At 44.8% G+C, this 15,537-nt stretch overlaps 2 protein-coding genes across 6 annotated transcripts in view; one reads left to right on the top strand and one right to left on the bottom strand.

Annotated features, from left to right (window-relative positions):
- The window catches only part of LOC141133225 (adhesion G protein-coupled receptor E3-like), a 455,441-nt gene that overhangs the window by 254,458 nt on the left and 185,446 nt on the right, over positions 1-15,537 (bottom strand). The gene's annotated exons all lie outside the window — the stretch shown is intronic.
- The window catches only part of LOC141133227 (E3 SUMO-protein ligase ZBED1-like), a 227,489-nt gene that overhangs the window by 61,976 nt on the left and 149,976 nt on the right, over positions 1-15,537 (top strand). For 2 of the 3 annotated variants that reach the window (XM_073622477.1, XM_073622478.1), the window contains one exon: positions 102-1,427. The exons of the other annotated variant lie outside the window; for it this stretch is intronic. In XM_073622477.1, coding sequence (XP_073478578.1) covers positions 102-572 — 471 coding nt within the window. In that variant the 3' untranslated portion in view covers positions 573-1,427. Of the gene's footprint in view, positions 1-101; positions 1,428-15,537 lie in introns of those variants that run through there. 3 annotated transcript variants of the gene reach the window in all.

Below are 15,537 nucleotides of genomic sequence, written 5' to 3'. Positions count from 1 at the left end.
CACCGTCCGTTTCCTGTGCTTTTTCATCACCCCATCAGAATCATAGGCAATTGTCTATGTGTTTTATTTATTTTTTTCTATTCTTTTTTGTTCAAACACAGATTACATCTAAGAGGACACATGAGGAGGATCCAGTCACAGTGCCTAGAAGAAAAGAAACTCTGGAAGAAGAAGAAGGTTCAACCGTCGAGGACAACCATTCTCCATCTCCTCCCAAAAGAAAGGCCAGATCACTGCTCATGAGTTTGCTGGGACAGTCTTTCACTGACGCTGAAGGTACAATAGAACCCAAGACCCCCTATGCCAAGACTGAAGAGGAAATGGAAAACTATTGTAAAACCCCACCTCTCACTGAGGACCCTTTGAACTGGTGGTGTGAGCATGAGGTCACATTTCCCCTCCTTTCTCAGCTGTCAAAGCAATACATGTGTATCCCAGGCACAAGCGTGTCTGCAGAGCGGGTTTTCTCCACTGCAGGAGATGTGGTAACTGCAAAAAGAAGCACCCTCAAACCAGAGCATGTGGATCAACTAGTGTTCTTACAGAAAAATCTACACATTCCCAAATCCTGAGCAGCATTGCTTGCGCCTTGCAGTGATTAATTTTTTATTTATTTTTACATGATTGTTGGCATATCCAGGAAGTGTTGATGTACTGTTGTGTCTGCCAGTGCCACTGCCCCTGCCCTTGCCCAGCCCACTGTTAGTCTGCCACACCACACCAGTGTTGTTAATTTTATATATTTTGTTTATAGTACAGCACTGTCAGTGTCTGTCACTGAGATTTTGATTTTTGAAGATTGTCAAAAAAAAGATTTAAAAAAAAGTAGGGGTTACTTTAACCCTCAGCCAAATACTAAAAGTTCCAAACAACTGATGCCAATTGCCGAACCAAGCCTCATCCCCTCCCCCCTCTCAGCCCAGTCTCTGTCTCCCCTCCCAGTCTCACCCTCTCCCTAGTCCCTCTACTCCCCTTCCCTCTCCCCCTACCCTTCCCCTTAAGGCCCTCTTCCCCTTAAGGCCCTCTTCCCCTTAAGGCCCTCTTCCCCTTAAGGCCCCCTTTCCCTCTTCCCCTTTCCCTCTTCCCCTTTCCCTCTTACCTTTTTCCTCTTCCCCTCTCCCTCTTTCCTTCCTTCTTTTCTCTCTCCCTCTATCCTTCCTTCTTTCTCGCTCCCTCTTTCCTTCCTTCTCTCTCCCTCTTTCCTTCCTTCTCTCTCCCTCTTTCCTTCCTTCTTTCTCTCTCCCTCTTTCCTTCCTTCTTTCTCTCTCCCTCTGTCCTTCTCAGAGAGAAGGAAAGGTGGAGAGAGAGAAAGAAAGGGGGAGAACTTCTCTCCTCCTTTCTCTCTCTCTCTTTTTCTTTCTCTTTCTTTCTTTTTCCATCCCCCATTTCCCTTTTCCCCCTTTCCCATTTTCCCCTTTCCTTTTCCCCTTTCCTTTTTCCCTTTCACTTTTACTTTTCCCCTTTCCCTTTTTGACTTTCCCTTTTCCCCTTTCCCCCTTTTTCCCCTTTCCCCCTTTTTCCCCTTTCCCCTTTTCCCCTTTCACTTTTCCTCTTCCCCTTTCCCTTTTTCCCTTTCCCCTTTTCCCCTTTCCCCCTTTTCCTTTTCCCCTTTCCCCCTTTTCCCTTTCCCTTTTACCCTTTCCCCTTTCCCTTTTCGACTTTCCCCTTTCCCCCTTTCCCTTTTCCCATTTCCCTTTTTCCCTTTCCCCTTCCCCTTTCCCTTTTCCCTTTTCCTTTTCCCTTTTCCCCTTTCGACTTTTACTTTCCCCTTTCCCTTTTCCCTTTTCCCCTTTCCCCTTTCCCTTTTCGACTTTTACTTTTCCCCTTTTCCCCTTTCCCTTTTTCCCTTTCCTCTTTCCCTTTTTCCCTTTCCCTTTTCCCTTTTCCCTTTTCCCTTTTCCCCTGTCCCCTTTTCCCTTCCCCCCACCAATGCCATCCCCCTCTCCTCCCCCACCCCCTTCTCCAATCATCCCCCTCTCCCCAGTCCCCACCATTCCCCTTCATCTCTACATCCCTCTTTCTTTTTTTCCCTCCCTAGTCCCTCCTATCTATTCCCTAAGTCATTTTCAACAAGACCTTATAACGCCAGTTATGCCACTCTAGTCTAGCGTCAACTCAACGCAGTCACAGTCACACTGCTGTTGACTGACTGGACTGTGGCAGCAGGCCTGCAGGTGACCGTGGCACTGGCAATTGCAAACAATCAACGATCATCACAGTGAACTTAACCTTAAGTATTCTATATGTCATATAAATATTATATTTGTTATAGGCTGCTTTTCTAGCACTGGAGGAGATGGAGAATGGTTTTCTATTGTGTGTCCAACTGTCCATTTAGAATTTTTATACTAGTGTCACGTGACTGTGGCGTGTTCAGTGTCACAGTGTGTCTGTCATGCTCTGTGACTGCTTGTCTGTTTCTAGGGGTTTAACCTTCAACCAAATCAATTCTGTATTTAATTCCAGGCAACTGACGCCCGCCAAGCCACCAGAGGAAGGCAAATCCTTGAAAGAATAACTTGAATCTTAAAACTTGGAGTAAATCTTTATTGGATCACACAAATATACACACACAAGAGAAAAATCACACACCGACCTGATGAGTGGCTGACTGTGCCAGTGCCACTTACCTTGCCTGCTTGTTGTTAATGTTCACACAGTGGCCTGCCCTTTCTCATGATTCACGTCTGACGTGTGTGTTTTTTGTTGGTATTGTGTGTGCATATTTCTGATCCCATAACGGTTTAGCTCAAGGTTTTTAGCTTCAATTGATTTATTCTGTCAAGGATTTTCCGGCTTCCTCTAATCGTGGCGTGGCTTGGCTTCAGTTACAGGTATATCGTGGTAGAGTGCAGGTAACGTTTATTGTAAAGTGACTGAGTGACGACTTGAGTGACAACAAGCTTTGCTAGCACTGGGGGGGAGATGGGGAATGGTTTATTTTTGAAGATTGTGTCGGATACAATCTTCAAAAATGTGTCCATCGAATTTTCACACTTGATGTTATATTGTCAAATGTCAATGTTTGGGGGGGTCAACTTAACCCTCAGCCAAATAAAATTCTAAAATTGTATTTAATTCCAGACAACTGATGCCCGCCAAGCCACCAGAGGAAGGCAAATCCTTGAAAGAATAAACTGAATCTTAAAACCTGGATTAAATCTTTATTGGATCACACAAATACACACACAAAAGAAAAAACACACACTGACCTGATGAGTGGCTGTGCCATTAACTGCCTGACTGTGGCCCAGGCCCAGTGGCGTGTGTGCATATTTCTGATCCCATAACAGTTTAGCTCAATTGATTTATTCTGTCAAGGATTTTCCGGCTTCCTCTAATGGTGGTGTGGCTTGGCTTCCGTTACAGGTGTATCGTGGTAGAGTGCAGGTAACGTTTTCTGTAAAGTGACTGGGTGACATTATGATGTGTATTGTCAATCAATTGTCAATGTTTGGAGGTGTCAACTAACTTAACCCTCAGCCAAATATTCTAAAAGTGTATTTAATTCAAGACAACTGACGCCCGCCAAGCCACCAGAGGAAGGTAAATATTTGAAAGAATAAATTAAATCTTAAAACCTGGAGTAAATCTTTATTGGATCACACAAATACACACACACAAACAAAAACACACACCGACCTGACCTCATGTCTGACTGTGACTGTGCCATTGCCCGTCGCCTGACCTATGGCCTGCCCTTTACCATTAGGATTCAGTGATGTGTGTGTTTTTTTTTTTGGTATTGTGGTGTGTAACTGTATATTTGTGATCCCATAAAGATTTGTCCAAGGTTTTTAGATTTAGTTGAGAATTTATTCTGTCAAGGATTTTCAGACTTCCTCTAATGGTGGCTTGGCTTGGCTTCAGTTACAGGTGTATCGTGGTAGAGTGCAGGTAATGTTTTCTGTAAAGTCACTGGGTGACACAACTACGAGAGCTTATAACGCCGATCTAGCCATCCATCTGTGTTGACCCACTGGCGCTGGTGGTGGTGGTGGTGGTGGTGGTGGTATTGGCTAACAGTCATCACTGTAAACCAGGAAGTTCTGCAACACACTGTGTGACTGTGTTACAGGTTCATGGTGATGTTTGCCAGTCAATAACTGGAAGTGCTCTGTTTTATATAGATGTAGGTGTTACTGTTTACAAGTTATAGTTTACTTATTCATAAAAGAAAATATTAAAATGGCACAAGGCCAGCACTGTATGTATGTATTATACACAACAGTTTGATGTCACAGTACTCTTTTAAATAAATACTGTTATCTGCTGCACTGTTCATGTTCAGACTTTGCTACATGCAGGGAACTTGGTGTAATTTGTTTAAATAGCAGATACAAATAAATATATTTCTTCAATTTCTGACTGCTTGAATTAATTTTTGATGAAAAGTTGAAAACCATGGGCACTTGGGTATTAATCGTGACGCATCGCGGAATCAAATCGAATCGTTGACCGGATAATCGAATTGAATCGTGAGTTGAGTGAAGATGCGCACCCCTACTGTATATACTATACGGCCTGCTCTATACACTCTGCGGAAAATTGGGCCTTAGGTGTTGGTGGTATTAGAACACTGTAAGCCCTCACAGTTACTCTTGGTGGGCGCTGGAACGGGCCCTGCTGTGAAATATTATATCAAGAATTGTAATTGCGCGCCTCTGTTAAACAGGTGCAGAAAAATTGGGCCTTAGGCAGTGGTGGCACAACACTGTAAAGCCTCACAGATACTCTTGTTGAGCGCAGGAACGGGCCCTGCTGTGAAATATTAGATCAAAAATTGTAATTACAATACAGTGCAACCATAGTGCAGTTTCTGCTACTTTTCTGGTGGTGTACACAGTACACAATACAGTGCAGTGCCGGTGGCCATGGGGCACACTTGTTCTTTTTTTCTACTGCTGGCTGTGTTATTGAGCCAGAATATTCAGAAGATTTGGTGGAGTGGATAACAAAGCCGTCCTCATCCTCCTCATTCTCTGTTACCCAGGCTCAGAGTAGTTTTTCTTCTTATGCAGCTGCCAAAGCGGCTCCTTCTCCACAGTCACTCCTTCTGTAGCCCAACCATCATGCACGGAGGAGTCCCCCGAACTATTTGACCACAGTGTCGAGTACATGCTGCTGGAGGATGCCCAGCAATTTGAAGGCTCAGAAATTGGTTCCAAGGTTGAGGAAGGGAGTAACGTGAGCCTAGAGAGAGGGGGTGCCCAAGAAGAACAAGAATCTGGCAGTCATGTTCCCCCAGCTGCAGCATAGTGCCAAGTTTGCTCCAGTGACGAGGAGGCAGGGGATGATGAGGTCACTGACTCTACTTGGGTGCCTGATAGAATAGAGGAGGAGGCACAACTCCAACGAGGCAGGATGTCCTCTAGGGGGCAACTTAAGGGCAGCCACCCTACTGCATCACACCGCAGAGATCCGCAGGTGCAGGACGCTGCTGACTCCCCGCTGATTTTGAAAAGTTCCTTTGTTGGACACATGTGCAGCAGATCGTACCAGTGCTGTTTGCAACTCATGTCTGAAGCAGATCAAGCGTGGCCACAACACCAGCCGCTTGGCCACCACATGCTTGACCAGACATATGATGACCTCCCATGCAGCCTTTTTCCCGTATAATATATTTGAGATTTAATATCTCTCAGATATGATTTGGGTTAAATGAGAGTTCTTTGACCATGAATGAAAGCTTTAACACAATAACAACATTTATTGGTGAGTAGTTGAAAGTCTATCTAATACACAACCATCTATCTATAGTCTACACTAGGGATGAGCTTCGAGTTCGAGTCAAACTCATGTTCAACTCGAACATCGGCTGTTCGCAAGTTCGCCGAACAGCGAACAATTTGGGGTGTTCGCGGCAAATTTGAAAGTCTATGGGAGAAATCAAAAGTGCTAATTTTAAAGGCTTATATGCAAGTTATTGTCATAAAAAGTGTTTGAGGACCTGGGTCCTGCCCCAGGGGACATGGATCAATGCAAAAAAAAGTTTTAAAAATGGACATTTTTTCAGGAGCAGTGATTTTAATAATTCTTAAAGTCAAACAATAAAAGTGTAATATCCCTTTAAATTTCGTAGCTGGGGGGTGTCTATAGTTTGCCTGTAAAGGGGCACATGTTTCCCATGTTTAGAACAGTCTGACAGCAAAATGACATTTCAAAGGAAAAAAAATCATTTAAAACTACTCGCGGCTATTGCATTGCCGGTCCGACAATACACATAAAAGTTCATTGATAAAAATGGCATGGGAATTCCCCACAGGGGAACCCCAACCCAAAATAAAAAAAAAAAAATTACGTGGGGGTCCCCCTAAATTCAATACCAGGCCCTTCAGGTCTGGTATTGATTTTAAGGGGAACCCGCGCTAAAATAAAAAAAAACGGCGTGGGGTCCCCCCAAAAATCCATACCAGACCCTTATCCGAGCATGCAACCTGGCAGGCCGCAGGAAAAGAGGGGGGGACGAGAGAGCGCCCCCCCTCCTGAACCGTACCAGGCCACATGCCCTCAACATTGGGAGGGTGCTTTGGGGTAGCCCCCCAAAACACCTTGTCCCCATGTTGATGAGGACAAGGGTCTCATCCCCACAACCCTAGCCAGTGGTTGTGGGGGTCTGTGGGCGGCTTATCGGAATCTGGAAGCCCCCTTTAACAAGGGGACCCCCAGATCCCGCCCCCCCTGTGTGAAATGGTAAGGGGGTACCTACCCCTACCATTTCACTAAAAAACTGTCAAAAATGTTAAAAATGACAAGAGACAGTTTTTGACAATTCCCTTATTTAAATGCTTCTTCTTTCTGCTTTCTTCTATCTTCCTTCATCTTCTTCTCCTTCTGGTTCTTCTGGCTCTTCTGGTTCTTCCTCCGGTGTTCTTGTCCAGCATATGCGTCTTCTATCTTCTTATCCTCGGGCCGCTCCGCACCCATGGCATGGGGGGGAGGCTCCCGCTCTTCTCTTCATCTTCTTCTCTTCTTCATCTTCTTCTCTTCTATATCTTCTTCTCCGGGCCACTCCGCATCCATGCTGGCATGGTGGGAGGCTCCCGCTGTGTGACACGTCTCCTCTTCTGATGGTTCTTAAATAACGGGGGGCGTGGCCACCCGGTGACTCCGCCCCCCTCTGATGCACGGGACATGACGAGACTTCCCTGTGGCATTCCCCGTGACATCACAGGGAAGTCCCGTCAAGTCACCGTGCATCAGAGGGGGGCGGGGTCACCGGGTGGCCCCGCCCCCTGTTATTTAAGAACCGTCAGAAGAGGAGACGCGTCACACAGCGGGAGCCTCCCACCATGCCAGCATGGATGCAGAGCGGCACGGAGAAGAAGATGAAGAAGAGAAGAAGATGAAAAAGAGAAGAAGATGAAGAGAAGAGCGGGAGCCTCCCCCCATGCCATGGGTGCGGAGCGGCCCGAGGAGAAGAAGATAGAAGACGCCGTGGAGGAGATGCTGGACGAGAACACCGTAGGAAGAACCAGAAGAGCCAGAAGAAGAAGAAGAAGAAGATGAAGGAAGATAGAAGATAGAAGAAAGAAGAAGCATTTAAATAAAGAAATTGTCAAAAACTGTCTCTTGTCATTTTTAACATTTTTGACAGTTTTTTAGTGAAATGGTAGGGGTACTTTTGGACCCCCTTACCATTTCACACAGGGGGGGCCGGGATCTGGGGGTCCCCTTGTTAAAGGGGGCTTCCAGATTCCAATAAGCCCCCCGCCTGCAGACCCCCACAACCATCGGCCAGGGTTGTGGGGATGAGGCCCTTGTCCTCATCAACATGGGGATAAGGTGTTTTGGGGGGCTACCCCAAAGCACCCTCCCAATGTTGAGGGCATGTGGCCTGGTACGGTTCAGGGGGGTGCTCTTTCGTCCCCCCCCCTCTTTTCCTGCTGGTATGGATTTGTGGGGGGACCCCACGCCGTTTATTTTTTTTCATTTTGGCGCTGGGTTCCCCTTAAAAGCCATACCAGACCTGAAAGGTTTGGTATGGAATTTAGGGGGACCACACATCATTTTTAAAAAAAAAATTTGGTTCGGGGTTCCCCAGTGGGGAATTCCCATGTCGTTTTTATCAATGAACTTTTATGTGTATTGTCGGACCGGCAATGCAATAGCCGCGAGTAGTTTTAAATGACTTTTTTTCTTTGAAATGTCATTTTGCTGTCAGACTGTTCTAAACACGGGAAACATGCGCCCATTTACAGGCATACTATAGACACCCCCCAGCTACGAAATTTAAAGGGATATTACACTTTTATTGTTTGACTTTAAGCATTATTAAAATCACTGCTCCTGAAAAAAGGCCATTTTTAAAACTTTTTTTTGCATTGATCCATGTCCCCTGGGGCAGGACCCAGTTCCCCGAACTTTTTTCCTGTTCGCATGTTCTGGTGCAAACCGAACAGGGGGGTGTTCGGCTCATCCCTAGTCTACACCAAGGAAGAAAATATTAGGTTAAAATAAGAGAATTACATGAAGGAATACAGAGAATATTCCTGAAAACATGAATCTGCAATCATATTTAGTGACAAGTAAAATGCAGACCTTTCCCATAATTACCCTTTGCACCAAGGTTCCATTCTGATGGTTGCTCTCCCATAAAAGTGTGTGTGTTTCCCTCCCATCTAGTCTGTGTATATCATTACATGCTGATGCCTCATTGGTTGGCATAGCGTGGCTCTGATTGGTGAGCTTCCCTATTCCTGGTTAAGGACTGGCTACATCTCTAGTCCCTATACTTTGCATAAGTCAGCCCCCTTTAATGCAAATCCTTGTGACTATTCTGAGCAGGAGCTTAAATTGAATTTCACCGGGAAGTTAAGTATTGATTACGGGTTGGCCTCCCTTCATTGCATGGGATCCTTTGAAGTGAGTATGTGTAAAACAAAGAGACGGGATCCCATTGTTTGTATACACAAGACTAGGCACTGACTTGTCTGGTCTACCAGAGATTTCTGTGAAGATAATATGTTCCGCCCTACACAGATAAAAGCTAAATTAAATATATTCATTAAATATAAATAAATTAAATATATATTAAATATATTCCATTTTACAATATCCGTTGGCAACAGCACTTGAAAGACCTACATCAAAGAAAAGGGCAGACTACTCCTTGCTCCTCATCTGGGATCTCCAACCCTACTCCAGTCCTCTTGAAAACCTGCACTGAGGGGAATGAAGATATAGCAATAGGTGTTCCAAGTACTTGCAGCCAATCTGCTAGCAGTACACACCATCTGATTTTAGCAGGCAAATTTCCCTACCCCAGTTGCTAAACCGTAAAAAGAAATTCAGTCCCAGCCATCCACATGCTCACTGTCTGAATGCTAGCTTGAATGCCATCTTGGCCAAACTGCTAAAACTGCAACTACTGCCTTTTCAGCTGGTAGACTCTGACCCCTTTCGTGAATTTGTGGAATGTGCTGTACCTCAGTTGCAGGTTCCAAAACGCCATTTCTTTTCATGGAAGGCCATTCCAGCTCTCTACTGGCATGTGGAAGGCAATGTTTTTGTCTTGTTGGACAGGGTGGTCAGCAGTAAGGTGTATATTACTGCAGACTCATGGTCTAGCAGGCATGTTACCTTTCCTTCACAGCGCGCTGGGTAACTCTGCTGGCAGCTGGGAAGGATGCAGGACAGGGTTCAGTATTGTTGGAGCTTGTTCTGCCATCACGCCTCCAAAATGGTAGCGGTGATTCTGCCACAGTTCTCTCCTCCACCCCCTCCTCTTCTTCTTCCTCTATGGCCTCTTCTGCAGATTTGTTCTCTGAACCAGCGGTGCTTCGTAAGCTTTCAAGGGGCTACGCAAGCACTCAGGCAAAAAGATGCCATGCGGTGCATGAGTTACATAGTTACATAGTAGGTGAGGTTGAAAAAAGACATAAGTCTATCAAGTCCATCCTATGTGTGTGATTATATGTCAGTATTACATTGTTTATATGTTGCGGTCGTTCAGGTGCTTATCTAATAGTTTCTTGAAACTATCGATGCCCCCCCCACTAAGACCACCGCCTGTGGAAGGGAATTCCACATCCTTGCCGCTTTTACAGTAAAGATCCCTCTACGTAGTTGAAGGTTAAACTACTGCTTAGGGGACAGGAGCTACACTTGGGCAGAGATTCTGTCAGCTCTGCAGGGACAGGCTCAGAGGTGGTTGACACCACGCCAGCTTTGGCCAGGAATGGTTGTATGTGGCAATGGCACCAACCTTCTCTTCGCCCTCGACAGGGACACCTGACCCATGTTCCATGTTTAGCACACATCCTGAATTTGGTGGTGCAGCGGTTCTTGAGCAGGTACCCAGGCTTACAAGATCTCCTGAGGCAGGACAGAAAAGTCCATGGTCATTTGCAACGGTCATACAATGCCAGTGCTTGGCTGGCTGACATTCAAAGGGAATGCAACCTGCCCACCAACTGCCTCATTTGTGTCCACCATGTGGAAGTCAATGTTGGCAATGTTGCAGCGGCTGTACACGCAGCAGAGGGCCATCAATGAGTACCTGTGTGAGTATTGCACTAGGACAGGGTTAGGGGGGCTTGGGTTCTTTTCGCCACGCCAGTGGCTACTGATCAAGGATGCATGCACTGTCCTGTCACTATTTGATGAGGCTACGAGGATGGTGAGCAGTGACAAAGCATGCATCAGTGATACCGTCCCTCTTGTCTTCCTGTTGGAGCACACTTCATGGAATAATGGACAGGGCATTTGAGGCAGAACAGTGTGAGGAAGAGGAGGAATTCCTTACCTCTCAAGGCCCCCTTTATGCAGATATTATTCCTGCAGGCCCACCAAACACACAGGAAGAAGAGGAGGAGGAGGAGGAGGATTGTTTCAGCATGGACGTGGAGGATAACACTCAGCAGCAGTCTTCAAGGGATGGTTTTCAGTCCCCAGAAACCCAAGCAGTTGTACATGGCTGGGAGGAGGTTGTTACGGATCATGTGATCCTTAGTGACCCAGAGGACTCAGAATCGAATGCCTCTGCAAACTTTCGCAGGCTTTGCAGAATCAGGGAGGCCATGCAGCGTAAGGACCCTAGGATTCGTGGTATCAAAGAGAAGGAATCATTACTGGCTGGCAACCCTTCTTGATCCACGTTACAAGAATAAGGTTGCAGAACTCATCCTGCCCTCGCAGAGGGAGCAGAGGATGAAACATCTTCAGGAGACCTTGAAGAAAGGTTTGTGCAATGCATTTCCAGACCCTGTGAGGTTACAATTTCCTGGTGCTGGACAACATGTTGCTGAGGCTTCTTTCAGGTCACCTGAGGCCAGGTGACAGATGCACACCATTGGGGTCAGGAGTGCACCGCAAAGGTAATGGACCCTACGGCTGACTGCTGTGGATGGGAGTCTAGGTGGTTAAGGAAGGCAGGTCCCAGCCGCTCACTTGGAGCAAGATCTCATTACTACAAAAAATAATCAAATCAGACACCACCAAGGGACTTATAGCTGAGATATATGCTCAATTAAGGAACAGAATCATCACTCCCTTTGGGAGTAGGGACAGATGGGAGGCAGATGTGGGGCAAATAATAGATGTTCAGTGGAAGAGAATATTAGAACTAGGCCCAGAGACATCGATCTCTCCCTCACAAAAAGCCTCACACCTGTTACTATTGCATAGAGCTTATTACACCCCTAAGAAATTATATATGTTTGGATGTATGCTCGATGATGAGCGCCCTAGATGTCACGATACAGGGGACTTAATACATATGACGTGGAGATGCCCAAAACTGGTTAGATATTGGCATGAGATCTTAGAAATAATTAACACCACGTTTAGAGTCAAATTAGAACCCGAACCTAAAATATGTATTCTGGGTTACATAAGCAAAGAACTAGGCGATAGGAGTACGGTAATAGCTGTTGCAAGGTGCTTGTATCAAGCAAGAAAATTAATTGCTCAATCTTGGCAATCAGGAACACCTCCGGCCCCGGAAGATTGGGTCAGTACCATCAACTCTCTAGTGTGGAAAGAAAAAACATTCTTCACCAGGTCGGGTAACTATAACAAATTTATAAAGTTATGGAATCCATGGGTATTAGGGATTGTGGGCTCCTCGTCAGTGCTACACTAGTGTTCATGAGTAACTGCTGTCCTAATCAGGAGAGGCGACACAGAATAAATAGTCTCCAGTAGAAACATTTAGAGAGTGTAACAAGAAGGGTAGTATGTTAGGAACTAGGTGTGCAAAAGGTTTGGCTCCTCGAAGCGAGGGTGGCGGGGGTGGGTATAAAATCCAGAAAAGGAGTATTCTTGCTAATTGTAATTGTAGTATGGTTATATTGTAAATGTTATGGCTGCAAATATCTTAGATAAAAAGAATAAAAAAAAATAAATAAAAAAGGAAGGAAGGTCCGCTGGAACACCAACACAGATCCCACAGGGGCTAGAGCATAAGATTCCCCAGGGCGCGGAGTCTAAGAGCCAGCAGGTGTTCACCAGAGCCTCTAGTGGTGAGAATGGACTGCGCTGCAACTGGCTCCAGACTGCGACCCCCGGGGTCTCCCAGCTCACTCCCACAGTAGGCTATAAGAGGACAGAGATAGTAAGGGAATAAGCCAAAGGTCGGGGCAACTAGCAGACAAGGATAAACATAGAACACGCCAAAGGTCAGGGTTACAAGCAGCCAGGGATAGTCGAGAAGAAGCCAAGATCGGTAACTAGAATCAGACGTAGAAGACACAGCAAGATGCACATGGAAGCTAAACACACAAAGGTTGATCAGCAAGGCAGACTTGCAGTGCACAGGTTAATATAGAGTTCCCTGATAGGGGCTGGGGTGGAGCCATGCTTTGAGGAGATATTATTTAACCACTTCAGCCCCGGAAGGATTTACCCCCTTCCTGACCAGAGCACTTTTTACAATTTGGCACTGCGTTGCTTTAACTGCTAAATGTGCGGTCATGCAATGCTGTACCCAAACGAAATTTGCGTCCTTTTCTTCCCACAAATAGAGCTTTCTTTTGATGGTATTTGATCACCTCTCCTGTTTTTATTTTTTGCGCTATTAACGGAAAAAGACCGAAAATTTTGAAAAAAAATTATATTTTCTAAATTTTGTTATTAAAAAAATCCAATAAACTCAATTTTAGTCATACATTTAGGCCAAAATGTATTCGGCCACATGTCTTTGGTAAAAAAAAATGTCAATAAGTGTATATTTATTGGTTTGCGCAAAAGTTATAGCGCCTACAAACTAGGGTACATTTTCTGGAATTTACACAGCCTTTAATTTATGACTGCCTATGTCATTTCTTGAGGTGCTAAAATGGCAGGGCAGTACAAAACCCCCACAAATGACCCCATTTTGGAAAGTAGACACCCCAAGGAAATTGCTGAGAGGCATGTTGAGTCCATTGAATATTAATTTTTTTTGTCCCAAGTGATTGAATAATGACAAAAAAAAAAATTACAAAAAGTTGTTACTAAATGATATATTGCTCACACAGGCCATGGGCATATGTGGAATTGCACCCCAAAATATATTCAGCTGCTTCTCCTGAGTATGGGGATACCACATGTGTGGGACTTTTTGGGAGCCTAGCCGCGTACAGGGCCCCGAAAACCAATCACTGCCTTCAGGATTTCTAAGGGCGTAAATTTTTGATTTTACTCCTCACTACCTATCACAGTTTTGAAGGCCATAAAATGCCCAGATGGCATAAACCCCCCCCCCCAAATGACCCCATTTTGGAAAGTAGACACCCCAAGCTATTTGCTTTGAGGCATTTTGAGTCCATGGAATATTTTATATTTTGACACAAGTTGCGGGAAAGTGACAATTTTTTTTTTTTTTTGGACACAGTTGTCACTAAATGATATATTGCTCGCACAGGCCATGGGCATATGTGGAATTGCACCCCAAAATACATTTAGCTGCTTCTCCTGAGTATGGGGATACCACATGTGTGGGACTTTTTAGGAGCCTAGCCGCGTACGGGGCCCCGGAAACCAATCACCGCCTTCAGGATTTCTAAGGGTGTAAATTTTTGATTTCACTCTTCACTGCCTATCACAGTCTCACATATGTGGTATCCCCATACTCAGGAGAAGCAACAGAATGTATTTTGGGGTGTAATTTCACATATTCCCATTGCATGTTTGAGCAATATATCATTTAGTGACAACTTTGTGCAAAAAAAATAAAAATTTGTCTCTTTCCCGCAACTTGTGTCACAATATAAAATATTCCATGGACTCGACATGCCTCTCAGCAAATAGCTTGGGGTGTCTACTTTCCAAAATGGGGTAATTTGGGGGGGTTTTGAACTGTCCTGGCACTTTATGCACAACATTTAGAAGCTTATGTCACACACCACCCACTCTCCTAACCACTTGAAGACAAAGCCCTTTCTGACACTTTTTGTTTACATGAAAAATGTTTTTTTTTGCAAGAAAATTACTTCGAACCCCCAAACATTATATATTTTTTTAAAGCAAAGGCCCTACAGATTAAAATGGTGGGTGTTTCATTTTTTTTTTTCACAGTATTTGCGCAGCAATTTTTCAAACGCATTTTTGGGGGAAAAAAACACACTTTTTTAAATTTTAATGCACTAAAACACACTATATTGCCCAAATGTTTGATGAAATAAAAAAGATGATCTTAGGCCGAGTACATGGATACCAAACATGACATGCTTTAAAATTGCGTACAAACGTGCATGCAGTGGCAGCAAAATACATTTTTAAAAGCCTTTAAAAGCCTTTACAGGTTACCACTTTACATTTACAGAGGAGGTCTACTGCTAAAATGACTTCCCTCGATCTGACCTTCGCGGTGATACCTCACATGCATGGTGCAATTGCTGTTTATATTTGACGCCAGACCGACGCTTGCGTTCGCCTTTGTGTGAGAGCAGGGGGGGGGGGGACAGGGGTGCTTTTTTTTTTTTTTGCTTTTTTATCTTATTTTTAAACTGTTCCTTTCATTTTTTTTTTTTTTTAAATCATTTTTATTGTCATCTCAGGGAATGTAAATATCCCTTATGATAGCAATAGGTAGTGACAGGTATTCTTTTTTGTAAAAATTGGGGTCTATTAGACCCTAGATCTCTCCTCTGCCCTCAAAGCATCTGACCACACCAAGATCGGTGTGATAAAATGCTTTCCCAATTTTCCAATGGCGCTGTTTACATCCGGCGAAATCTAAGTCATGAAATGTTCGTAGCTTCCGGTTTCTTAGGCCATAGAGATGTTTGGAGCCACTCTGGTCTCTGATCAGCTCTATTGCCAGCTGGCTGATACACCGGCTGCATTCTCAGGTTCCCTGTTGAGACAGGAGAGCCAGAGAAAAACACGGAAGACGGTGGGGGGGCATTCCCTCCCACTGCTTGTAAAAGCAGTCTAGAGGCTAATTAGCCACCAGGATTGCTTTTACATGAAAGCCGACCGCTGGCTGAAAAGAATGATACCAAGATGATACCTAAACCTGCAGGCATCATTCTGGTATAACCACTCAAAGTCGTGAATGGCGTACCTGAAGACAAAAAAATGGTTAACAATAAAGCACAGTAAACGGTAAAG

The sequence above is a fragment of the Aquarana catesbeiana genome, linkage group LG03, assembly GCF_042186555.1.
Source record: "Aquarana catesbeiana isolate 2022-GZ linkage group LG03, ASM4218655v1, whole genome shotgun sequence".
NCBI classification, from domain to species: domain Eukaryota; kingdom Metazoa; phylum Chordata; class Amphibia; order Anura; family Ranidae; genus Aquarana; species Aquarana catesbeiana.
The sequence above is the reverse complement of the archived record's forward strand: the minus strand, read 5'-3'. Positions and strand labels throughout refer to the sequence as shown.